The 25,869-nt window shown below is 43.7% G+C and overlaps 1 protein-coding gene across 6 annotated transcripts in view; it reads right to left on the bottom strand.

Annotated features, from left to right (window-relative positions):
• Positions 1-62: 62 nt before the first annotated feature.
• Positions 63-25,869, bottom strand: part of INVS (inversin) — a 145,403-nt gene continuing 119,596 nt past the window's right edge. For 2 of the 6 annotated variants that reach the window (XM_075921590.2, XM_075921589.2), the window contains 4 exons: positions 20,954-21,752; positions 11,708-11,940; positions 10,630-10,710; positions 66-3,441 (listed from right to left, as the gene is read on the bottom strand). In XM_075921590.2, the coding sequence (XP_075777705.2) occupies positions 3,326-3,441; positions 10,630-10,710; positions 11,708-11,940; positions 20,954-21,752 (1,229 nt within the window). In that variant the 3' untranslated portion in view covers positions 66-3,325. Of the gene's footprint in view, positions 3,442-10,629; positions 10,711-11,707; positions 11,941-20,953; positions 21,753-25,869 lie in introns of all 6 variants that reach the window. The other 4 variants (XM_075921587.2, XM_075921586.2, XM_089776475.1 and 1 more) reach the window with 3 other exon arrangements.

Genomic DNA, 25,869 nt, shown 5'->3' on the forward strand with positions numbered 1-25,869 from the left:
GTTTGTACTTCATTATATTGGTCTTGAAACAAGAAAGTAACACTGCAGTGAAGGTAGTTTTGGAACTGTTGATGGTAGGAGACGATTTGCTGAGGCCAGCCCAGCTACTGAAGTGAAAATATTAAATACTGACAGTGATGTGGAGAACATCTCCTTAGTTTACTGGATTCTTGTATTCAGTCATTTTCCATTATTTAGAAAAACATTAACAAATATTTAAATGATTTTGTTGTGCAATTCCACCTTAAAAAGCATGAGCAGTGTTTTTGCTTATTATAACAATATTTTGGGTATTTATTGAATATGAAAATAGAAATGTAGTAAACAATAACTTCAAAGTACTAGAATACAAAATGCTTAGGACAAAATAAAAGGAATATGTTACATAATTTTTTCTCCTAAAAACATGTCCACTGAAATGATTCCCTTGACTGCCTTTTAGTTTCACTTGAGAAATCAATGGCATAATTCCATCTGACATCAGTGGAATAAAAAACTTACTTGTCTTTCATAACTATTGTTCTTCAAGATGTGTTGCTCATGTCCATTCCTGTTGGTGTGTGCATGTGCTAAATGCACGATCATCAGAAAGTTTCCCCTTAACAGTACCCATTGGGTTGGTTGTGGGATCCCCTGGAGTGGTGCCTTGATGGTGGAGTATATAGAATGCTGCTACCTCTTCTGTTCCTTCTTCCTAAAGTACTCCAACCGAGGGAAGGTGTGTGGGATTTGGAATGGATATGAGCAACACATCTCAAAGAACTACAGTTACGAGAGGTAGATAGCTGTTCTTCCAGTGATTGCTCATGTGCATTCCAACAGGTGACTCACCAACAGTTTTTCTGGAGGAGGGGTCGGAGTACACCTGGCTACTGACTGCAGAACTGCCCTGCTGAAGACTGCATCATCTCTAGCCTGCAGAGGTTGGATGGAATGGAAGACCGGGTCACTGCCCTACATATGTCCTGGATAGGGACTTGCATGAGGAACACTGCTGAGGATGGTGTTGCTCTCATGGAGTAGGCCATCAAGGTTGAGGCTGGATCCTTGACCAAGTTGTAACATCCCGATGCTATGAAGATTGCTAAGGATGGCAGTGGCGAGGTTTGCATTGGCGCTGGTGTCCGAGTTGGCATTCGTGCCCATACATGCCGTGTTGGCAAATGTGCTTTCATAGTAATGAAATCTTTGGACAGCCTTGAAGAAGTCAGGTGTGGAAGGCAGTTTCAACTTCTCCTGCGGGTCCTCAAGACCAGATGATTCCACCAGCACAGGATTTGATGAACATCCTAGTGGGACCAGGGTCGATGATGCCAGAATTTGCATCCCAGACTTTAGGTGCCTGGACTTAAGGTGCACCCCCTAGGATTCTTTTGTGGATGCTTGGCAGGGGACCGGCCTCTGTCCACTTTTTTTTCTTATGCGGCACTGGGGAGTATGAATGGTGGTGAATGTTCAAACCCTCCTTTGGCCTTGGTGTGGGACTCCTCGGTGCTGAGATGCCTCGAGAGAGAGAGAGAGAGAGAGAGAGAGCACTAGCACCACTTCCTTTCTTAATGTTCTGCTCACCCTTGCTGATTTTGGTGGAGGTTGGGGGCAAAGCACTACATCCATTAGCAGGAGCTTTAGGTGAGAGACCTGCTGTTTCTGTTCTGGGCCTGAAGCTTTTGCAACTGGGACACTTAATCCATTTGATGGCCCTTTCACAGGCACTTAGAGTGCAGATCGCCCTTGGGCATAGGCTTCAGGCAGCTCTCACAGGACTTAAGCCACTGGGACAGCAGCAGCATGCCCTGGTTAGGGGACCTGGAAACATGGGGAAATCCCCCTGGAAGCTGACTAAACTTAACTACAGTTACAGATACAAGAGACTAAATGTAGAATTATATACAACTATGTGTGGGGTACCATGGAGAAAGCACTTGCTAAGCTAGAGCAGGGGTGGCCAACCAGTTCCGGATGAAGAGCCAGGGCAAAACAAAGGAGCCCCCTCCTCGAAAAAAAAGGACACCCCCCCAAAAAAAACCCCATGACTGGCCTTTTAAGAATGCTTTTTGGCCTCAGCAAGCTCCTGTCCGTGGCTGCCATTTTGGGGGCGGCTTCGTGAACTGCACTGATGGGGAGGGGAGGGGAGAGAGTAGAGCTGCAGGTTGACCACGCCTGAGCTAGAGTATGAAGAAGCTCCAGTGACCATCACTGATGGTAACAAGGAACTGAAGGGGTAGTGGAGAGGCTGTGTCCTGTGTCCTATCTACTCCACCATCAAAGCACCACTCCAGGGGACACCACACCTGACCCAACCCAAAATACACTGCGAAGGGAAAAGTGTTTGACTGTGTACTCAGTGGCCCCCCCCACACCTATTGGAATGCACAGTAAGGAATCACTGAAAAGTGGTGGCAGCTCTATGGCATGCATTTACATCTACAATTAGGGATATTTCACTAACAAATTCCCTTTGTTTTAAAGGGAGATGGGAAAGTAGTGAATATATGCGATAAATAGTGAAATCCTGACCCCACTGCCTTCTGTAAGGCCAGACTTTCACTTTAGAAACTTAACATGGACCCTTCTTTCACGTACAATTTCTACCAGTCCATTAACACTGAGTTCAAACACATTGTTCCTCTTTGGTGAAGAATCAATCCTGGAGTGCAGTTGAGCTGATGCACTTATGGAGGCTATACTTTCTGCTCCATGTAGATTTTGAGGTACAATTAATGATCCAACTTCTTATAAGAAATTTAAAAGTTTGTTACTCTGAACTAGGAGTGAAATTAGACAGATTTCCCCCCCCCTAAAATAATGTAACCCATAACTCTACCCATTACTTAACTGGCTGTGTGCGCATGAAGGGTGAGACTAAAACAGCCTGGAAAAACAATTATTTCAGTCCCACAGGAAATTGCAGTTTTCTAGCATTTTCTGTCATTGCCCCCCCCCCCCCAATCAAATTTTTGTGAAAGAAAGAGTTGACAAAATTTGACTTGGAAATACTGAAAAAATCTTTTTTCAAAAAGTTTTTTTCAAACTTCATATTTGGCTGAACGGAGAGCTAACAACATTTTCAAAACACCAATAATTTTGATAATTTTAACATTTTTTCACTTTACACAATTTACTGTCAGTAAATAAATTACTTAATTCTAAATTTCATATGTACACAAAATAAATTCAACTTCCTGGAAGTCTTTTTTGGCATAGATAATACAATAATGGCATATATCTTTGTTAGATTAATATTTTGTATACTTTTTTAAATTACAAAAAAGATTCATACATTCTTTAAATTCTCAGGTTCCTTGGAATTACTTCTCAGCTTTGCTTAATATGTGGGTCTTTTGTTTTTTGACTTTGCAGCAGTGGTTGGTCTCATGTTGTATGAAAACTGCTTCAGTTTACCTTCAGGTTCCAACAGATTAACATACTGCAGGTTGCTTACTGGAAAAAAAAAAAGTTAATTATTTCTATAGGATAATATTGATTTTTTTTATTTTATTTTTATTTTTTAAGGAAAGCAGCAGTCTTCTGTAGATCCCTACCCTTCAGGTCTTCATAAATCAATACTTTCTTAGGTAAATAAGGCCATGTGTAATAGAGCTGTCCAAAGTTTCATCAGCATGCCACAAACAAAGAAAACCAATCTTAACTATGCAGTTGGAGTCTATGGTAAATGGAATTATCAAAAGTACTTAAATGACTTAACCTACATCTCTTTGGCATACTTTAATCTAGCTAATTATTGAAATATTTACAGGTAACAGCCACATGATGCTGATTTGTTGAATTTGCCCAGGAAACAGCAAGGTCTTTTGGGTAACACTGTTAGTGAGAGCTTGATGATTTATAAACCTTTCATTTAAAAACAAAACAAGAACTTCCTGCAGTGTGCACATGACTGTTCTAGACTTGGTTTTGAATTTCCCAGAGGGAATCCACCTTTACTCTTGCAGAACTTGTTTACATTCTGGGAATTCCAAACCTTCCAATCCCTGGTCATTTTGATAATACATGTACAAAATATTATATAGCTGACAAACAACATCTTACTCTTTGCATCATCTTGTGGCAGGGAAGTTGTTTACATGTTGCAAACTAGGTAAAAAATAAAAGTGCACAATAGTGTGATACAGACATCCATGTATAATCAGGTATTTTAAACAAGTACTTTGTGGTTGCAGTTTTCTGTCAAGCATGGGTACATATGGTGGGAGAGGAAGCCTGCTTTCTCTTCCCTTTCCCATGAATTAAAATAGTTGTTTGAAAACATCCACCAAATTCAGTTTTTATCCTTTGCTATGGTTTTCTGGTAGTGCTTGTTTCCAGGGCCTTTGTTTCTGTAGCACACCTGAGCCTGAAAGCTGCCTCCTATCAATATCTTTTTTTTTTGTCCCTATCTCAAAACTTTCAGGCTGCATATACCAGTGAGCGTCTTAAACTAGTTTGGGGCTAATCTCCAGTTGGCAGATTTTTCACAAGCCACAAGAATGTTGTTAGCGTCGATATTCTTCTCCTTCCCAGCTGTACCCTTCTCAGTGAGATGAATCAAACTTGAGTCCATTTTGACCTACTCTAGACACCTACGTCAAAAATACTGTTTCTGGCATTAGCCACTGACAGCTCTGAACTTTTCCAACAAACTTAATGTTGTCATGCTCGAAGGGCATCAGATGGAAAACACGTTATTGTCTTTAAGACAGGGCTAAAGTTCCCTTAGCTCCTATTAGGTGAATGAAAGTAGGTACTGTTCTGCAGGCACTGGGCAAAGTTCCTATCACTATCCTACTCGTCACCAACTTATGAAAGGTAAAGTCTACTCAACACTGCAAATAGCCTCGCTATTTCATTAAAAGACAAGAGCACAGAGATTTGTTGTCCCTGAACCAAAGAACTACGCAAAACACTTGTTTTAAAATCTGTCTTCAGCAGTTCCATAAATCTGTATGCAAAGGTGTAAGGCACCTGTCTGCTGTAGTTTTCTAGTCTATATTAAGAATGAACAGGGGTATTGTCTTAAATAGAGCCTGTTTGTCTGTTTAGTGACACAAACTTTTCTATCATTATGAACTAAAATTCAAGGACAGTGCTGCTGTAAGAGTCTCCCATAATCCAAGAGAGTTCTGTAAACATATCAGAGAGCATCAAGAAAAGAATCTGATGTTAGGACAATAATTTAAGAAAATTAGCAAACATTTAAAATCAGGGAGACAGCTTTTTAACTATGCATGGTCTGCTAGTTGAATTGCAGCTGTTATGACTAGAAAGGACCACTTTGGCCATTCAAACTGACCCTCTGATTTTGGAAAACATGATGGCATCACCCCTGCTACCATTTGTCTAAGCAGATGCTGAATAAATGCAGAATAGTGCTTTTTAATACTTGCCTCTTACTCTGTTCCACTATTCACAGATTAAGCGTTTTGAGAATTTATTCTCAATTACATTCTCAGCATTTTAGCCATTGCTACTGACCTGCCATCTCTTAAGATGAAATTCTTTTCCTGTGTGATCTTGAAGCTAATTACAAATTCTGCTCATTTGGACTATATAGGTTGGTTCCTTTTTCTCTATCCTCATGTCCTACCCTCCTGGCATGATGGCATTTTGGTTGCAGATACAGGTATTTAGCTCTCATTTATCTAAATCTTTTCTCAGCTGTGGAAACCAGACCTACACACTGCATTTTGTGCATAGAACAGAGATAAGATTTCATTAGTGACACCCAGAAATGTCAGCATTGCTTCTGGTAGCAGTGAGATCTACAGCTTTAACGAGTACCTAATACATGATATTTTACAAAGTAGGCCAATATCACTGACCCCATTTTGTAGGTATGGAAACTGAGGCACACACTGACGCAGTGACTTGCCCAAAGTCATTCAGAAAGCTTTTGGCAGCAACAGGAATAAAACAGAAGTCACCTCATCTTAGTTCATTTCATGTGTCCATATCAACTTGGCATCCTGGTGTACAGCTTTAGTGGGAAGGCCAAAGACGGAATGAACAGGAATAGGAATTACCCTCTCCCACAGAGGGTACAGTTCTGCAGAGAGCAATCCTACACTACTAGGGGCCTGAGCTAATCTAGCATTAAAACAGATGTGCCAATACAGAATGAAGAATGAAAACACTGTGCAGAGGACATGGTACAGGCAGTCCCCAGGTTACGTACAAGATAGGGACTGTAGGTTTGTTCTTAAGTTGAATCTGTATGTAAGTCAGAACTGGCGTCAGCCGCTGCTGAAACTGACCAGCGGCTGACTATAGGAAGCCCGAGGCAGAGTTGCTCAGCCCCGGGCTTCCTGGAATCAGCCTCTGATCAGTTTCAACAGGCTGAATCTGGACTCCAGTTCCGACTTACATACAGATTCAACTTAAGAACCCCAGGCGTCCCCAAGTCAGCTGCTGCTGAAACTGATCAGCGGCTGATTCCAGGAAGCCCGGGGCAGAGCAACTCTGCCTCGGGCTTCCTGTAGTCAGCCGCTGGTCAGTTTCAGCAGCGGCTGACTTGGGGACGCCTGGGGCAGAGCAGCTGGGGTGCTGCTGGGTTGGTCCAGTAGCGCAGCTCCTTGGCGCTACTGGAGCAACCCAGCAGTGTCCCAGCTGCTCTACCACAGGCGCCGGAGAAAAGCCTGGACTGCTGGGGGGGGGAGAGGGGCGCGTACTAGCTGCCCCCCCCCCCCCCAGCAGACCAGGGAGACGCGGGTGGGGGACCGAGACACACCGCGGTCCCGCCGCCCGGGTCCTCCGCGGCTTTGCTCCGCGTCTCCCTGGTCTGCTGGAGACCAGGGAGACGGGGAGCAAAGCCGCGGAGCACGCCGGCAGCAGGACAGCCGCGGCACGTCTGGGCTGTCCGCTGCCCGCGTGCTCCGCGGCTTTGCTCCCCGTCTCCCTGGTCTGTTGGTCTCCAGCAGACCAGGGAGATGGGGAGCAAAGCCGCGGAACACGCCAGCAGCGGGATAGCCCAGACTTGGCTGTCCTGCTGCCGGCGTCCTCTGAGGCTTTGCTTCCCGTCTGCCTGGTCTGCTGGTCTCCAGCAGACCAGGGAGACGGGCAGCAAACCCCGTTCGTAACTGCGGATCCGACATAAGTCGGATCCGCGTAACTGAGGGACTGCCTGTACATGCCTTCTGCCACCAAACAGCAATCAGCTACCTATCACAGGTTAGTGTATAGCTACTGGAGTCTAGTTGCATAATTTTGTTTAATTAAAACAAATTGTTGAAAACAGTTTCTTAAGGAGTTGAATGCCTGAAATCAGGAAAACAGCAGGGCAAAGGTTATTGGCCTTTTTCCCCTCTTTTATACACACCAGCTACATCTAGACTGGCATGATTTTCCGGAAATGCTTTTAACGGAAAAGTTTTCCGTTAAAAGCATTTTTGGAAAAGAGCATCTAGATTGGCACGGACACTTTTCTGCAAAAGCATTTTTTGCGGAAAAGCGTCCAGCCAATCTAGATGCGCTTTCTGCAAAAAAGCCCCGATCGCCATTTTCGCGCAAAACAAATCTCAGCTGTCTACACTGGCACTTTTGCCCGAACGGGAACAACATAGTATTTCCGCAAAAAGCACTGATTTCTTACAGTAGGAAGTCAGTGCTTTTGCGGGAATTAAAGCGGCCAGTGTAGACAGCTGGCAAGTTTTTCCGGAAAAGTGGCTGATTTTCCAGAAAAACTGGCCTGTCTAGACACAGCCACCGTGTTACAATGTCCAGGGTACAACTCTTAAACGAGCAGGGGCCCTTCACGTGCCTGGTGTTCTTCCTGAGTCCTGGATGCCTTTCAGCAGCAGGTCGGGGCTACTTAAGGGAACTAAACTGGAAAGGCTGAATAGCTCCCAACACTGTGACTGTAGTGGAAAGTGCTAGCCCTTTGTAATGGGCATCCCAGTACGTGGGGAAAGGGCCATTTCCCTTTCATATCTCAACCTACCCTCAACTGTCCTGTTGCCTTGAATGCTGCATGGAGCAAGGCTACTCCCACATGCAGAAGAAGCTGAAGTGAAAGGGGTTTTAAGGCTCACATTTTAGCCTTTTAAGTGGAGTTCCACTCTGCAAAGCAATTCTAGCAAAGACATTGTGGGTGCTGTGAGCCCCAGATCAAATGTGTTTTATCTACTTAAATGGTAAGCAATTTGGGGCAGCCATAATCCAGGGCCTAACAAAAAGAAACCCTAGACTCTACTGCAATACAAATGAGTAACAAATAGGATCTAAGTCAAGTTGGATTCTTTCTGGCTTTTGCACTACTGCAGGTTACAGATTGTTACATGTGTGCTGGTCCAGCGTTCAGTCGCTATCTTCCATCACCCATCTGGAATAACTCTTGCCAGCAGTGGCTCTGCACAGGTGTAACTAATTAGAACATGACAATTCTGTAGCTGATGCTACAGGAGAAACAGAATCCAGCTCGTTTTGTGAACTGTGCTGGATTCGCAGGAAATAACGGGAGTAAAAAGAACAACTTGTTTTTATCACTCCAATTTGCAAATGAGGTGAATGTGCTTAGCACTCAGCTTCAGGGAGGAAGATCATCCAATTTTTACCCAGCACTTTGCAGCATGGAATAATGGTGAGAAAAGCAGAGGAGGGGGTAGGCATGGTAGCTCGGCAGTAGGAGGACAATAGGAAGGAAAACAGGAATTAAAAACGAAAAATAAAGAAAAATCCCACTCCCACCCCTGCATGCCATCAATAACTCCCAAACACTTTTGAGAAACTAAATCTAACCACAACATGTATGTGCGCAGAGTGCATGGTTTCTTAGCTACAGCCCATTAAGAGTATGTCAATCAAAAAGGGCCAAGCAGCCAGCATCCCCAGTGAGGGAGTGTAGTAATCAGTTCTTAGTAATACTGTGGCTATGCTGTGAGCCTGAAAGCAGAAAGCTGCCTTTAGTGTGCCAGTATGTTCACCAATAACCTACTTGCTACAAGAGTGTGACTGACTCAGTACAGGCAGTCCCTGGGTTACATGGATCCGACTTACATCGGATCCCTACTTACAAATGGGGTGAGGCAACCCCGCACTAGCTGCTTCCCCCCCAGCAGACCAGGGAGACGCGAAGCTAGCGCTCCCCCCTCCCCCAGCAGACCAGGGAGACGCGAAGCTAGCGTCCCCCCTGTCCGCCCCAGCAGACCAGGGAGACGCGGAGCGGCTTTTCTCAGCAGACACCTCAGCTTGAGAATAAAGGACTGAGGGAAGTGAGGTGTGGGAGAATAAAACTGAGCTCTGGTGAAATGTTTGGCTAGAGTTTCCCCTACAATATGTACCAGTTCCGACTTACATACAAATTCAACTTAAGAACAAACCTACAGTCCCTATCTTGTACGTAACCCGGGGACTGCCTGTATTAGAAAGTTTTATTCCTCAGTCTTTTCACTGGGGTTGGGGAACATTTTTTGGGTCAGGGGCCAATGAGACTCAGACAAATCTGTCAGGGACTGCACATGCGGGAGAAGCGGGGGGGGGGAACCCACACTGTGGCCCCACACTCCCCTTGGACACCAGAGCTGGGGGGGGAGGGAAGCCGAGTAGATTTTATGTGCTCCAGCCCGCGGGGGGGAGGGGGAGCTGGAGTACCAGCGTGGGTGCCCCGATGCTGGGGGGGGGGAGGGGGAGAGGCCTGAACCTCAGTGGTCCGATCCAGGCAAGGCAATGGTCACTCCCGGGCCTAAGGTTCCTCATCCCTGCTTTTCACCTGCACTACCGGTAACTGTTGCTCCACAACCCACTAACATGTCCCCTCAACTATATAACATTACAGGGACAGAGATTTTAAAAATATTCTGCAGGAAGGTACTACCTAAGCCTCACTAGGAATTGGTTCAGAGATGAGACATCTCAAAAAAGGTTTAACCTGCAAGCCAGCTTGTGTCTGGGCAGGATAATCAAATGTGGTCTCTGTGTCCACAAAAAAATACGCACAACTTGTCTCATTTATATTTATGTAAGCATTTGTATACATGAATTTGTGCACAGGTGAGTTTAGTGTCAATCCTTTGTACAGTGCTATCATATAATAGGATTTTTCCTATTGACATTTCTTTCACCAGATCTTGTAATTCATATCAAAGAGAAAATTAAAATACTCAAAAATCCAAAAGGAGTGGAGAATGCAGAACACCAGCTCTACAAGTGATAGCACAATGATATCTTAGCCTGTATGTTCACTTGATTACCTTGTTTTTTGGTTTTATTATTATAATTTTAGATGACTTGAGTATGAACAGAAACTTAGGGAAACAAACCTAAATATAATATTTTAAATTCCAGAAAAGCTTCAAAAGATTCTCTAAGGCAGTGTTTCCCAATTTTATTTGGCCATAGAACCCTTTTAAACTCAAAAGAATTTTGCGGAATCCCTAATAGCAGTCTACTATATGGAGCTGAAAAAGTAGATCACACGTAAGTAAGGATAATAATAAACAAATGCTAAACAAGGTCATGAGCTCAACATTTAGTTTAATTGCACATATTTAAAAAAAATCACATAATATTTATTTTTTTAAATCATAAAATGTTATTGTAATGGAATTTTCTTTCAGAACCCCTATTTTCACTTTGGGGGACCCCGGGGTTCCACAGAACACCATTTGGGAAACACTGCTCTAAGGTCTTAACCCTTACCTGAGATCATGTGCACATCAGAAAGTTTATGCTTTGAAGAAGGTCTTGCTGGATGGCAAACTTTTCCTTCTTGGGAGTGCCCTTTAAAAAACAAGTATGAGCACATTTTTACAAATTCACGCACAGCTGTGGTTAGATATAGGTATAGGCCATTTCACTGGCAACTGCAGCCTTGTCTTAAGATTACCATAAAGACTCTCATAAAATACTTATGATGAACATTGTTAACATGATCCATAATAGAATTTCAACTAATTCTGGGTAAAATTTGTAGTTTCAACAGAAAAAGTAAATATGTTTATTTAACCACATTTTTAGTTTTCCCTATTGTTTGGCTGAATTACCACCAATTCAGTGTTAGATAGCATTTACCTGCTCATTTTTAAATTACGCATAGCCAGCATTTCACCCCCCAATCGTTACATTCAAAATCAGAATAGTACTGAAGGTCATTAAAAAAAACTTTTTCTCCACTACTCTGTCAGATTCTAAGTCATACATTCAGGGGTCTTGTATTTTACTTTATATACATTTTTTTATTTGTTTTAAAAAAATGTTGTAAGCCGCCTCCAATATTTTAAATAGAGAGGTGGAGTAAAAATAGTTTAAGTAAAAAAATTCAGTGGTCTCAGAACAACTACATGAAGTTAAACCTCAGTTACAAAAGACACTTCCTTAGCAAGGCAAATTCAAATTTAAAAAATAAAACTGTAAAAAGTTTGTCTTATTTTCAAAAATTAAACAGCCAAGTTGTTCACAGATCCCACATGTCAAATGCAACTGCTCAATCCATTCCTGCATTCTCTCGTGAGCAGGGCTAATAAAGTATAAATATAGGGAGCTGTCTGGTTGGCTGAGGGACACCTGTTTTGGAGTAATGATATGCAGTGACCCATGCTGTTTTAGATGCAAATCATTTCTAAACCCTATTTTTTAACCTTAAAAGCATCCAAACATCCCCTCCTCTCAATACTTTGGATTTATCTATGTATAAAAAATGGACTTCTAACTCTGATGCATCAGCAAAGCAATGCTTAAATTCTGAAATTTTAAATTGCAGCCACCACAAGACAATTACCGTATATCTGCTTAAGGATGGATTGCTTGCTAGTTTTTAAGGCGGAGTTGCTTTTATTTATAGATTTTAGGTTTTTATATGAAGGCGCTGATTTCAGAAGGCCATGGTTCAGATGTTTTTTCCACGCAACCTGGATGAAAAAGGCAGCTGTCTCTTGTCTCCATTTGTCTTCATCTTCTTTGCATTGCCGCTTAGCACTAAAAAGCTGGACCAACTTCTGTCTTAGCCGGTAACTGGAGAGAAGAGAAGAGCACTTCTTTTAGATGACCTGTTTTAACTTCAGTGCTTTACACGCATCAGTTCACATGGTGAATTACATGAGTAACTGGGAAAACAAAATTCCCACTGATGTGAGAACTCATTTGGATGAGGAATGTTTGCTTAGCAGACAGAATAAGACCTGGGCTCAATTCCAGATGTGACCATTTAATTGCACACAATTACTAAAGCATACAAGGATCATGGGTATCAGATGTTACTCTGGAATTTTAAGCTACCTGCAGCCAAAATAATAATAAATAATATTGTCCTTACTCCTGGAGTTTTTTAGGTACATTAAGAACAAACTAAATATGTGTGATGTAATTATCAGTAATGCTATCCATTTTTTCATTGCATTCACAATTAATGTGACTTTTTTCTGGTGCATTCTGCTGCATATATGCAATTGTTGACACAGTATATGAGAAGATGCTGGCTAAGTCTATCTCCTCTTTCTAAACAGAATGGCTATGTCTACACTACAAGGTAGTATCCACACGTCAAGCACGTTTTAGCGCAAAAAAACGACAGCACAGAGGGCTTTTGCAGTACAGTTATTCCTCTCCCCATGAGGAAGAACTCCTTTTTGCTCTACAGCTCTTGTGCAAAAAGGCAGGTGTGGATGTTCCGGAGGGGTTTTTGCACAAGAAACCCCTATCGGAAAAAGCATAGGTGCTCTGGTGGCCATTCTATGAATGGCAATCAGAGCTTTCTTGTGCAAGAGTGTCTGTGCAGCGTGGACACTCTCTTGCGCAAAAGCACATCACTTTTTCAATGAGCTTTGAGGTCTGGACACGCTTTTGCGCAAGAAGTTTTTGCGCAAGAACTATTCCACAAAAAGCTTCTTGTGCAAAAACTCTGCAGTGTAGACAAAGCCAATCTGAAAAGTTCTAGGGACTGATTCTCCACTGGTTTGCAGTTTGTGCCATCATTTATATCTGAGCAAAGTGGATGTAAAATGCCACCAAACTACAGCAATAGCATTATACACCCAGAATTCTTCATGCTCAGAAGGAGACTCAACCCCTTCCCTGGTTTGGCTAATCGCTGAGTTCTCTCTAAATGTTTCACTCCATCCTTGGGCACACTTTCTTCCAGTCTCCCGGACCTACCATTGCAGCTGTGATGTGTTACTGATAGTTCACAAACATCACTTCACAGAACATGTCCTCATGATGAGCCCTTCCCCTTCATTTGGCTAACAACACTTGCCCAGAAGAACTACATTTTTCCTTTACTCAAGTATTTTGTGCTGTACTGGCATTTTCACACTGGAGAATAAACTGACTGGCCCAGCAGTCCACGCTACATCATCTTACTATGACTTTGCTCCAGATTAGCTGTAACAACAGTAATTTATTAATTATGATATTTGACACAATGGGGTGCACAAAGATGTCCTTGGTGCTTGGCTACGTTTCCAAAGTGAGTCAGTGACATCAGTCTAGTTTCCACACACCCCATGAATCAGTATCACACCTCTTGTTCGTTTAGGTCCATGCAGGAAGCCTCCACAATGAAGAATGGATGCAAATGGACACAAATCCCCTCTCATCTAGGCAGTAAATGATTGACTTGCACTGTTGCTGCTCAGGCTGAACCAGCTCTTTGACATGAACTAGCACCTTTTACAACAAGCTCGCAAGTAAACTAATAAAACAGAACAAGAAGCAAAATTATTACAGGAATTTGCTATAAGCCCCCAGAGCAGAATGGGCGTGAAAACAGTGGATTGTATGGCTGAAGTGATTGTTAATAAGACCCAGAGCCTTTTTCTGCTAAAATAGATTGTCCATTCAATAATTTCACCATTCACGGTGGATGTGGAAATGCATCCACCGTGAATGGCGAGTTCTTTCTGTATTCAAAAGAGAACAACACTATATTAGCTATAGCAGAAAGCAAGTTGGTGGATTTATTGGAGGATTTTTTTCTACAAGGAAAGCCTTATTCACATATGTGTTAAGTAATGTGAGCTTAGCCATAACCGTCACTCATTATAGAAAAAAACCTTTACAGTGCTGGTTAACTACTGACTGTTGAATTAATTTAGTCTACAAACTGTATGTAAAGATGAAAAAAAAAAAAGATTGGGCAACTGTTTAAGACCACGGTGTCTAACACACTAGCAGCTATTTGGCTGGTTGAGTGTGGCTAGTTTGACATTCAGGACTGGTTGAACATCACAAGTTTAAAAGCTGAGTGGAAAAGAATGTTTTCGTACTCTGTGTTTGACTGTCTTAGAGGGGTAGCCATGTTAGTATGTAACCTTAAGAAAATCAGGTAGTCCTGTAGCACCTTAAAGACTAATAAAAAATATAAATGCGCGCGCGCACACACTCTCTCTCTCTCTCCTGAGCTTTTTGTGGGCAAACCCCACTTCCTCAGATGATTGTCTGTGTTAAACAATTACTGCTGTATTAAGTGCAGCAGGGATATACTGATATATAAATTGAATGGTCATAGGGAGTTTCATCAAAGCACTCAGAGAATCTTCAGGTTGTTTTTGGAGACAAGAAAATACCGCAGGAATCCAAAAGGGAAGAGGAAACCTATCTAACTGTGCTTCTGCTTCTGTGCAAATATTCCACAAAACTGTGACTGCCTATTTTTGAGCCCAAAAAAAGGGAACTAGGGGGTTAAAGTTTAAGAAAAAGTCTTGTGCTAACAAAAATTCAAAGCTCAGTCCACATGCTCAGTGCACATACCGTGACACTGAAGTATATGTGAACCAGGAATGAAAATGTTAGTAAGTCTATGCACTCAGGTTTATGGGTAAGGCGGCTTTAAGCTTAAGAAAGTTGTTATTAAAGTTAAAGATTTGTCTGAAAATAACAGATTGAAGTGCCTGATGCCAGCTGGAGACCTACAGTGACAGCAACCAAAAGATTTCCAGCTTTTGTCAATTCACTATGGGCCCAAGAGAGTGCCATCGGTGTCAACACACCAGACAAGGGAGCGAGGCGGACACAGGAACTGCAAGCCTCAGTGAGCAGGATAAGCAATTAACCTTTGGCAGGCCAGATGCCTTAAAAGATACTTTTGGGGACTAAATTTGTGAAGTTTGTGGACTGTGGGAATTGAAACATTTTTCTGAAGAAGGGAAATTTGATGTGCATCACAGAAACATAAGCTACTGCATGATGTAAGTACAGAATGAAGGGACTATTTAACATTTTCAACAAATATAGTCTACTGACTGCAAAGCTCGTAGTGAAAGCCAGTGCTAGTTAATCTCTTAGTTTAGTGCAGGAGTGGGGAACCTTTCTTGGGTTGAGGGCCACTGACCCACAGAAAAATCAGTCGAGAGCTGCATACAAGTGAGAAGCAAAAACCCCAAAACATACCCTCACTGATGTGGCCCCCAACTGAGAAGGGGAATGTCTTACTCCTAGCACACCAGAGCCTGGGGGGCCAAGCTAATACATTTTGTGTGCTCCAGCCAAGGGTGGGATGGCGCCCCATTGTAGGCTCCCCAATACTGGGGGGGAGGAGGATCCTGAGCCTTGGGGCCAGATCCAGGCACGCTGGAGGTTGGCCTGAGGTTTCCCACCCCTAGTTTAAAGGTTTGTGGAGTCACAGAACTCAAGTACATAATATCATAAAGCTTTATTAAAGTACGTTCATCTCTTTCCTCACACTTTGCAAAGGCACACAGACTGTTTACATGAAGTGGATACTATAGAAATATTAGGCTAATCACTAAGAACCAACAGTTACATAGGAAAAACAGGTGTTATTCTTATAGAAGGAGGCCATTTATGAAACTGTCATCTTATTTTATTACTAGAAGATTTATCTGGTGTGGCTCATGTCCTTAACTCAAATAAGTTCTGTTTTTCTTCATTTAAATCATTGCTCTGGGGTGGGACTGAAGATGGAGGGGTGCAGTGTGCAGGCTGCCCTGTGGAAAGAGGACTATGCCAGCCTTTTCTCACCACAGCAGCTTAGGGCCAGGTGAGATGTGTCTGTCCAAGTCTCTGGCTGGTGGACAGCCAGACAAACACACAAACAAACTGCAATATATAGGAAATAGCTGTCCCTTTCTCCACCTCTGCTGGTTAAATGGGGTTATAGCTGTCCCAGGCCCCATCTCTGGCCCCTGTGGGCATTCTACAGTATAACTGTCCCTCCTGCCAGACACCGGCCTTCTCATTTTATGAGAAACAATCAAATTGCAGGCACAGCTCATTGTCCTGGCACAACCAAATCCTGACCTTGCTTTAAGTTATGATGTGAGGAAGCTGCATTCCAAATTTGGGGGTCCTCGCTCTGACCATTTAGGAGGAATCATTGAACAAACAGCCTCACAGACAGATGGACACACAAACACTCTCAAAATATAGTAGATAAATAATAAGCCATACACGTCAGAATTACAAGAAAATAAAAGATGAAATGCTACTCATGCCTAATTAACAAGATAAATAAATTCAACTTGAAGCAAGGTCAGGGGTTGGTTGTGTCAGGACAATGGGATGTACCTGGAATTCGATTGTTTTGCGTCACATGAAAAGGAAGGGGTGTGATAGTGGAGACAGTTATGCTCATGAATAACCACGGGGGTGGGGCAACAAGCACCCCAGTCCCAGAGAGCAGTCGCTGGCCAGCTGCATGGCCTGTGCTGCACCCTGGGAGCAGTTGCCCACTGTGCTGAACATACCCTGCTGCCCCCAGCTAGCCCTAGGAAGTAGCCAGCAGATGGCCTGTGCTTTTCACCTCCCCACCCAGCCATGGGGAGAAGCTGACAGGCAGCCTGTGCAGCACCCCCACCTACCCTAGGCCAGCCCCAGGGAGAAGCCAGCGTGCAGTCTGTGCAGGCCCCACTCCCTCTCCCCAGGCCAGACCAAGGCAACGCCACCCTCCCCCCGTCCCCCCAGGCCGGACTTGGTCCTTGGCAATGCTGGTTAAGTCATGTAATAATCACATAAAATATTTTTCGGTAGTTAATAAACCTGTTTTATTGTTTTAGCGAAACCTGTGTATTGGATTGAAGTGTTTGAGAAACTTCATTTGGGATAACAGTTAATAAAATTATGGACTTTATATTACAGCTTCTGTGTTCCAAGAGAGGGCCAGGCAAGATAAGACACAGATTTCTGATGGAAGTCTGGGACTGGGAATTTGCTGGTGTTGCTCTGCAGTGTAATTCAAGAGGGTCTGGCGAGGGCATTCAGACAGTATAGCTGAGAGTCACTGACATGCTGGAAGTTGTGCAAAAGAAGAAGGGAGGGGTTACAATCTCAGTGAAGCAGTATAAAAGGCACTGTAGGCTGGAGAACTGAGGGGACACAGCTGTTCAATAGTCCAGACTGGGTAATGTCACATGCAGGGATCAATGTGTTTTTTTAATTGAGTACTTTTACTCATAATTAATAATAGATAAGTTCATCCCAAATTTCTTTACATAGTATTTGAACATATATGAATAACTTCACCTACCACCAAATACTACACAAACTATATAAAGCAATCAGTGCATCTACCTCTTGGGTGAAACATGCTGACTTTTTGATGTGCCGTCCTAGAACAGAAGGTGACATATAACCTTCAATCAAAACCGCGAGGAGAATTTAGATAGTAGGCAATGTAATTGTCCAAGTTGGAATTTGACTGAAGCCTCACAATTTATGTTCTCCTAATTCTGCCAAATTCCATGGCCCTGGCTTTTATAGTTTTAGAGGACTTCTTGAACACACAAACTCTTAGCCAGCCAGCCATGCAGATGCACACATTTTATATACAGAACACTATAACATTTTTACAAGTAGATGAGGAGCAAAAATCTTAGTGGGATCTACTGCAGAATCCCTGTGAAGCAGCAAGAAGATCTAAGGCAGTGGTCCCCAACACGGTGCCCGCGGGCGCCATGGCGCCCGCGGGGGCATTTCAATGCGCCCGCCAGGTGCTCGGGGCTGGCCTGGCCCCGGGCACATGGCGCATGGGCGCTTGTGGGGGGAGCGCCGGGCGCGCGGCACTCGGCGGGAGGCGGCGGGGGGAGCGCCGGCCTCGGGCGCGCGGGACTCGGCGGGAGGGAGGGGGTGGCGGGGAGCGCCGGCCCCGGGCGCGCGGCCCTTAGAGGGGGCCCTGCCCCCGGGCACGCAGCTATGGGGGGACCCCGCCCCCGAGCGCGCGGTAGGTGGGGCCCCGCCCCCGGGCGCGTGGATGGGGGGGCGCCCCCGGTCCCCGCCCCCTGGCGCCCGGCGGGCAAACGGCCACGCCCCCTGGCGCCCAACAACCTAAAAAGGTTGGGGACCACTGATCTAAGGGCAGACAGGATAGATAGGGTTGTGAAATGAACTGATTCTTTGTCTTCCTGTTCACCAGAGTGAAGGAAATCTGCCAGAAACTGTGAAAGTTCCCTAGAAACTGAAGATGACAAATGTGGGAACATATGGACATGCCACAAAAATTATGAAAGATTAGAGAGGAACCCCAGGATTAATTAAAAACACCAGAAAGCAGGGCTGGATCTTCTCTCTGCAACAGGAGCGTACCCAGAGAAGGTAATGTGGCCACCACATTACCAACAGCAATTAAAAGATTAATTGGAAATGTACAGGCCTACGAATCTAACCTTGTATTGGAAAACATTTTACGGGCATTAATAAGAGACAGCACGGAAGCATGGATACAGATGGAGCAGACAGTGTGAATGCTGAAATGGTCATACTTAAAGTTTAGGAACAGAGCAATTGCCAGTTCAGACTATGGACAATCCATTCTGTATCCTGTGTCTAATAGTGGCCAGTATCAGATGTTTCAGAGAAATGTGAGACCCGTTCTATTGCTTCTAGTTATACCTGGATTTCTATCAGTACAGTTAGGAAGGGTCTTCAACTAGGATCTGATGGGCACTACGGACTTAGCTATCGATTAATTTAATAATCATGTAACCTCATCACATTTTAGTAGTTACATGATTGAGTATCGGGGGTAGCCGTGTTAGTCTGAATATTTATACCTGCCTCTGAAAATTTCCACTACATGCATCTGACGAAGTGGGTCTTTGCCCACAAAAGCTTATGCTCCAACACTTCGGTTAGTCTATAACGATTATTTGACAGTCTATCGGGGTGGGACCACAGCCAGTGCAGTTCCAGCCCCACTCTCGGGGAGCCCGTGCCATCCTGTGCTGTTGCCTCTGTATCAGAGGCAGCAGCATGAGGTGGCAGGCAGAATCCAGTCTTCAAGGGGATCCAGCATTCCCATGCAGTAGCCCTTGTCTGAGGGGAGAAGGGGGTGAGTTCCCTGCAGATAGAGACTGTGCTGGCATTCCACAACAGTCTTTCCTACCCTACCTTCCCCCCCCCCCGGCATTGCTGCCTCTGATAAAGGCAGTGATGTGTGTGCAAGGCAGGCAGCTCATGTCTGCCTCCCCCCCGCTGCTTATGTGGGAGGCAGCAAGGGAGGGGACAAGTGGCTCTGCGGGAGCTGATACATGTGGGCAGCCAGCTAGAAAGCCGGTTTCCCACGTGTAAAGAATCCACCTGCCTCCTCCCCCTCTGTTCTGCTGCCTGTCTATCAGAGACAGCAGTCGGGGGCAGGTAAGGCAGCTCCATCGGATCTGGTGCTCGTGGGGAGCCTGCTTAAAAGGGAGAGGCAGCAAGGCAGGAGGAGTGTGCAAAATCGATAGGATGAACCGCTAAGCCCAAGCTTATCGGTTAATCATGTGGTTTGACTACATTCTGACATCCCTAATGGGCATATTCCACATAATAAATTCTCTGAATTTATGAGGGTAAGATAGGGCTGTGGAGAGGTCAAGCACTGGTGGACTTCATTTCTTCCTGTCCTCCTCAAGAACTCCCACTGAGTAGAGTTACAGCTACAGTTTCCAGTTTGGGCTGGCAAGTCCATCTAAACTGCCAAACACCTTGCTATCTGGACCTTATTTAATAGTCAGAGATAAGCATAGAACTGCACATGATCTGATAGGTGGTGTTAGTGGTTAAAATTGTTGCTAGTTTAAACTGCTGTACAGGGGATAAATATGGGGAAGGGTATTCTATTAGCAGATTTCAAGCTTATTTATGCCCAAATTTGTTTTCTGTGAATAGCCATGTCCAAAACAAAATGCAACATTTTAACTAGCTATTATCTCCTTGAACTCTTTAAGAACTGACTTGATTCCTGGCCTGTAGCGCACATTCCTACTTACAGGCAGTCCCCGAGTTACGCGGATCCAACTTATGTCGGATCCGCACTTACGAACGGGGCTTTCTCGCTCTGGAGCTCGCAGGCAGCGGGACCGCCCAGAGCGCAGCGGTCCCGCCACCTCGACCTCCGGGGTGAGAAAAGCTGCTCCGGGTGCCCCTGGTTTGCTGGGGACCGTCTCCAGCAGACCAGGGACACCTGGAGCAAAGCCGGGGAGGCGGAGGGGTGCCGTGCCTCTGAGGCTTTGCTCTGGGGACCATCTCCAGCAGACCGGGGACCCCGGGAGCAAAGCCGCACCGCTGCGGCTTTGCTCCCCGTGTCCCTGGTCTGCTGGAGGGGGAGGGGTGCACCTAGTGTGCCCCCCCCCAAGCAGACCAGGCTTTTGTTGTGGACCCTGGGGTAGAGCAGCTGGGGTGCTGCCGGATTGGTCCTGCAGGGACCTACCTGGCAGCCCAGCTGTTCTGTCCCAGGCTCGAGATTCAGCCGCTGTTGAAACTGATCAGTGGCTGATTCCAGGAAGCTGGGGGCAGAGCAATTCTGCCTCCAGCTTCCTGTAGTCAGCCCCTGGTCAGTTTCAGCAGCAGCGGCTGAATCTGGAGCCAGTTCTGACTTACATACAAATTCAACTTAAGAACAAACCTACAGTCCCTATCTTGTACGTAACCCGGGGACTGCCTGTATTTAGTGACAGAGAATTAAATTCCTGATTTATCACTAATCACATTATAGGAAAAGGGCCAAATAGAAAAAGCAAGTTCTTAAATTAATCTGATCATGTTTTCTCTCATTGTTTCTTCCTCCCCCAGTCTCTTGTAACAATTTTCTTACCTTCTCCATGTCCTCTGAATAACAGAAGCAGCATAGTTCTTTTTCCGAAATAGCTCTTTTCTTGTTCTTTCCTTTTCTATTATCTGCATACGGATCTCTAATGGGATAAGTTCAATATTCATACTCTGACATGCAACATGGGAACAGATTCGATGATCTGCATTCTTGGACCCATTTATATCTATTTTTTCCAAGTTCAGACTGTCATCAAAAACAGCATGCGCTGCTGGATCACTTGGCACAGGTCTTGTAGTTCCTGCTTTGATAGACAGTAAAGGGCAAGTCTTTTTTGCTAATTCATTATTTGCCACATTGTTAGTTTGTACGATGGCATGTGAACTGTCATTTCTGATGTTTACAAATCTCATTCTGGCACTTCCAGGTCTGCTGGAGCCAGCTGGGGAATATCTCTCGCTGTTTAACTCTTTATTTCTTGCTTTCAGCTTGTACAGTTTGCTTTTTGATAGAGTTTCACACTGCCTCGAATTCTTTGCGTTTCCATCAGTGCAGTTAATATTCTGCAAGTGCCCTGTTGTTCCTTCACAACGGCTTCTGCTGCTAACTACAGATTGACTTTGATCTGCTAATTTCTCCCCAGCACTGACAGTGTTACAACCAGAGATGTGCTTTTCATTTGCATGTGCTAAGCCCTTTGCCCTTGCAGTCTGCTCCTTGTGCTTTTCACCATACCACTTTGTAGCTGCCATAACTTCGTTAGCTTCAACTTTGGCATCATCATTTTCTTTACAATGGAAATGGATACAAGCTGTCTTGCTTTTGGTGTGTTTTCTGGACAATTCTTTAGGGAGATGAATGAAAAGAAAAAAGAATGTTACAATCACTGATACTGCAAAAATAAGCTTTCTTCCAAATTCATTTTTGCATAGTAACAATTATGTGGCACACTGAGGTTTAGAAATATGAAAAAAAGAAAGTAAACGGACAGGAAATATTAGGGAGGGGGGGGGGAAATACCCACAGAATACAAGGAGTCTAACTTTTTTATTTGGTTACTCTGTAAAAATTTGATTTGTCTGGTTGATGCTAAATTTGAATTGGATATGTAGACTAGTAAACACTGAGAAGTAGTGTTCACCTATTTTGATGTTAGTCTTCTTTGTGAAAATGGATTCAATGTATGATAATGGAATATCCAATCCTATCTACACACCGGCTTACTACACTGACTAATGTACAGCAGAGTACCACCGCTCACATTATGTCTAAGAAGTTTTTGATGTAGCCATGCTGTATCCTGTCATATATTGAAAAGTCCTCTCTGTATTCATAGCGTAATACCCTGCCACACATAGTGCACAGACTCAATTTCTAGATCCCTGCTTCAACATCCTAAACCACACTACAAAAGTACCAGTTTGCCCCTGCTGTATATTTTCTATTTCCAGGTCCAGACTGGAAGACATGTCTATGTGACAATAGCTTCTAAACATTCTGGTGATAATAGCTTGAAAGTGGGAATGGAGCAGAAAATGAAAATCTCATAGATTGTTTCGTTTGGCTGCAATGCAGAATTTGTTCAGTTAGGAGCCCTGAGGGATAACAGAGAAAAAGCTAGAGTACAGAAAGGAGTCAATATGGCATGCAGATACAGCTAATGGATAGATAAGAGAAAAAATACATTTGTTATTATAGCATGCTTGATAAAATACAATCACAGTAGAGCCACAGAAAAGAGTCTTGGGTTATACAGTCCAAGAAAGCACATAAAAACCCATTGGGCTAAATTCATCCCTGCTGTAACTTCTTTAACTTCAGTGGAGAAGTCAGAGATCTATTGTCTGGATAACAGGTTATGGCATATAAACATTTGGTTTGCAGTAGGAAACAAGGTATTATTGTCCATAATCTCTCAGATTGGGAAAACATGTCAAAAGGGCAGCTGTGTTTGGTACATATACTGAGATTGTTGTTATTGTGACTAATCTACCTGCACAAGACTGCAGTGGAGGCAAATAGCCCAGCATGCTCAGGGTGTATAAATATTTGTTTTTTATGCAGGGGGAGGGAAATGTTTATCTTCTTGGCATATACAATGGGAGTAAATAATTTAAGCAAAGTGTATTTTCTATTTCACACTAAGCTCAGCATGTGTGCAATGTTTAATGCTAATCAGATTTAATGTATTACATTTTTTCTTTAACAAAAAAAAGTGGGAAGAGGAGGATTTTCCTAATTTGTGTCTATTCATTTCTCCGCCAATATGACCTAAATAGGTTGGTTCTCTGAACATAGTGTGACAGTAACTAAGGGCAATATCCTGCTCCCGGTGAAGTCCTAAGTAAACTCACACCAATATCTATATGAGCAGGAATGGGTCAATACTAAATACAACTGTCAGGGCAATATCCCTGAGCCCCCAAAACAAATACATTCCTATGTTGCTAAGCAAAGTGATACAACCATTTAAAAACAGAATCTGTCATACTGAATTCTACAGTATGAAGATCATAGATGGAACTTGCATTGAAGTTAGCCATGGACCACTACTATGGTTAAAAATAATTTGCTGTTGAACATTCTGTGATTAGGCAAGTAAATAAGAGGAGAAAACTGAAAATAGCCAAATTCAAAACAAAAGGAGGGGGATGACAAAAGATACAGACCATATTTAGGAAGGAAGTTATCATTTCTCTAAATAGGAAAATTAGGGGAAAATAATAACTGTTGAGTACAAGTTGGTATGTGAAGTGTGATTAGCATGTGTAAAATTCTCTCAGCTCTACGGTGGGAGGATTAATAGGCATATCTGCTGCTTCATATGAGACAGAGTGAAGACCGGAAAGATGATTGTCTGAGCGAAGAGCCGAGGTTGAAGATGCTGGATGCTTTTAAAATAACTTATTTTAAAAATTGTATACGTTAATAGCAGGTGAAATTGCTATCCTGGAGTTCCTTCCAAAGTGCCAGATTTAGGCATTTGTTTTGGACAAAATCCTATGCAAAGTCTTTCTAAAAGGCAGATGTATCAAGTTCTTGCTTCCCAACAGAAAGCCAGAACTTGCTATTTGCTGAAGGCCAAATCCTGGACTACATTGCAATTAATGGGATTTTTGTCAGAGTGAAGATTGCAGGATCTAGCCCTTAAAACTAACCCCTATATTCCCAACTTGGTACTTATTCAGGTAAAACTTGCGTTGTGATCCATGATAGTTTAGCCCAAATAAGAACTGATTAAGGGCTTCAGGGTTTGATCCTTACTGACACTAGTTCTTTAGCACCTCAACCTTTCTGAGCTCATCATCAGACACAAGCTCCCCACAGACAAGGGCACACCAATTTAAAGTATTGACAGACTCTGACTACAGAACAACAGATGGAAAACCTGCAGCTCTATCTCCATTGCTACATGATCAACACTCCCCACATCACATCTTTGAAGATCCATTGGTCCTACACATGCTTATCATAACACATGGTGCTAATTAATCTAAGGCACTAAATGCTCCAATAGCAACTATGTGGATGAAACCAGACAATCTGTATACTCTCGAATGAACTCACACAGGAAAATGATAAAGGATAAATACACTATCAAGTGAATGCTTTTCACTAACTGATCAGTCTTTCTCTCTACATATAGACATCTGACCTAGAATCATAGAATCAGAGCTGGAAGAGACCTCAGAAGGCCATCAAGTCCAGCCCCCTGCCCAAGGCAGGACCAATCCCAACTAAATCAACCCAGCTAGGGCTTTCTCAAGCTGAGACTTAAAAACCTCTAGGATGGAGATTCCACCACCTCCCTAGGGAACCCATTCCAGTGCTTCACCACCCTTCTAGTAAAATAGTTTTTCCTAATATCCAACCTAGACCTCTCCCACTGTAACTTGAGACCATTGCTCCTCATTCTGCCATCTGTCACTACTGAGAACAGCCTCTCTCCATCCTCTTTGGAACCTCCCTTCAGGAAGTTGAAGGCTGCTATCAAATCCTCCCTCACTCTTCTCTTCTGCAGACTAAACAAACCCAAATCCCTCATTCTCTCCTTATAGGTCATGCACTCCCGCCCCCTAATCATTTTGGTCACACTCTGCTGGACACTCTCCAATGTGTCCACATCCTTCCTATAGTGGGGGGCCCAGAACTGGACACAATACTCCAGATGTGGCCACACCAGAGCCAAATAAAGCAGAATAATTACTTCTCTAGATCTGCTGGCAATGCTCCTCCTAATGCAACCTAATGCCATTAGCCTTTTTGGCTACAAGGGCACACTGTTGACTAATATCCAGTTTCTCATCCACTGTAATCCCCAGGTCCTTTTCTGCAGAACTGCTACTTAGCCATTTGGTCCCCAGCCTGTAACAATGCTTGGGATTCTTCTGTCCCAAGTGCAGGACTCTACACTTGTCCTTGTTGAACCTCATCAGATTTCTTGTGGCCCAATCCTCTAATCTGTCTAGGTCACTCTGGACCCTAGCTCTGCCTTCCAGCTTATCTACCTCTCCCCCTAGCTTAGTATCATCCACAAACTTGCTGAGGGTGCAATCCATCCCCTCATCCAGGTCACTAATAAAAATGTTGAACAAATCCAGTCTTATAACAGATCCTTGGGGTACTCTGCCAGAAACCGACCTCCAACCTGACATTTTTACAGTCCATTTATCCAATCCATACTCCTTTAACTTGCTGGCAAGAATATTGTGGTAGACCGTATCAAAAGCTTTGCTAAAATCAAGGTATATCACATCCACTGACTTTCCCATATCAAAAGAGCCAGTTACCTCATCATAACATAAAAGCTAATCAGATTGGTCAGGCATGACTTGCCCTTCGTGAATCCATGTTGACTATTCCTGATCACTTTCCCCTCTTCCAAGTGCCTCAAAATGGATTTCTTGAGGAGCCCCTCCACAATTTTTCTGGGGACTGAGGTAAGGCTGACCTGTCTGTAG

This window comes from Pelodiscus sinensis, chromosome 2 (genome assembly GCF_052426305.1).
Source record: "Pelodiscus sinensis isolate ZL-2025 chromosome 2, ASM5242630v1, whole genome shotgun sequence".
Classification (NCBI taxonomy): Eukaryota; Metazoa; Chordata; order Testudines; family Trionychidae; genus Pelodiscus; species Pelodiscus sinensis.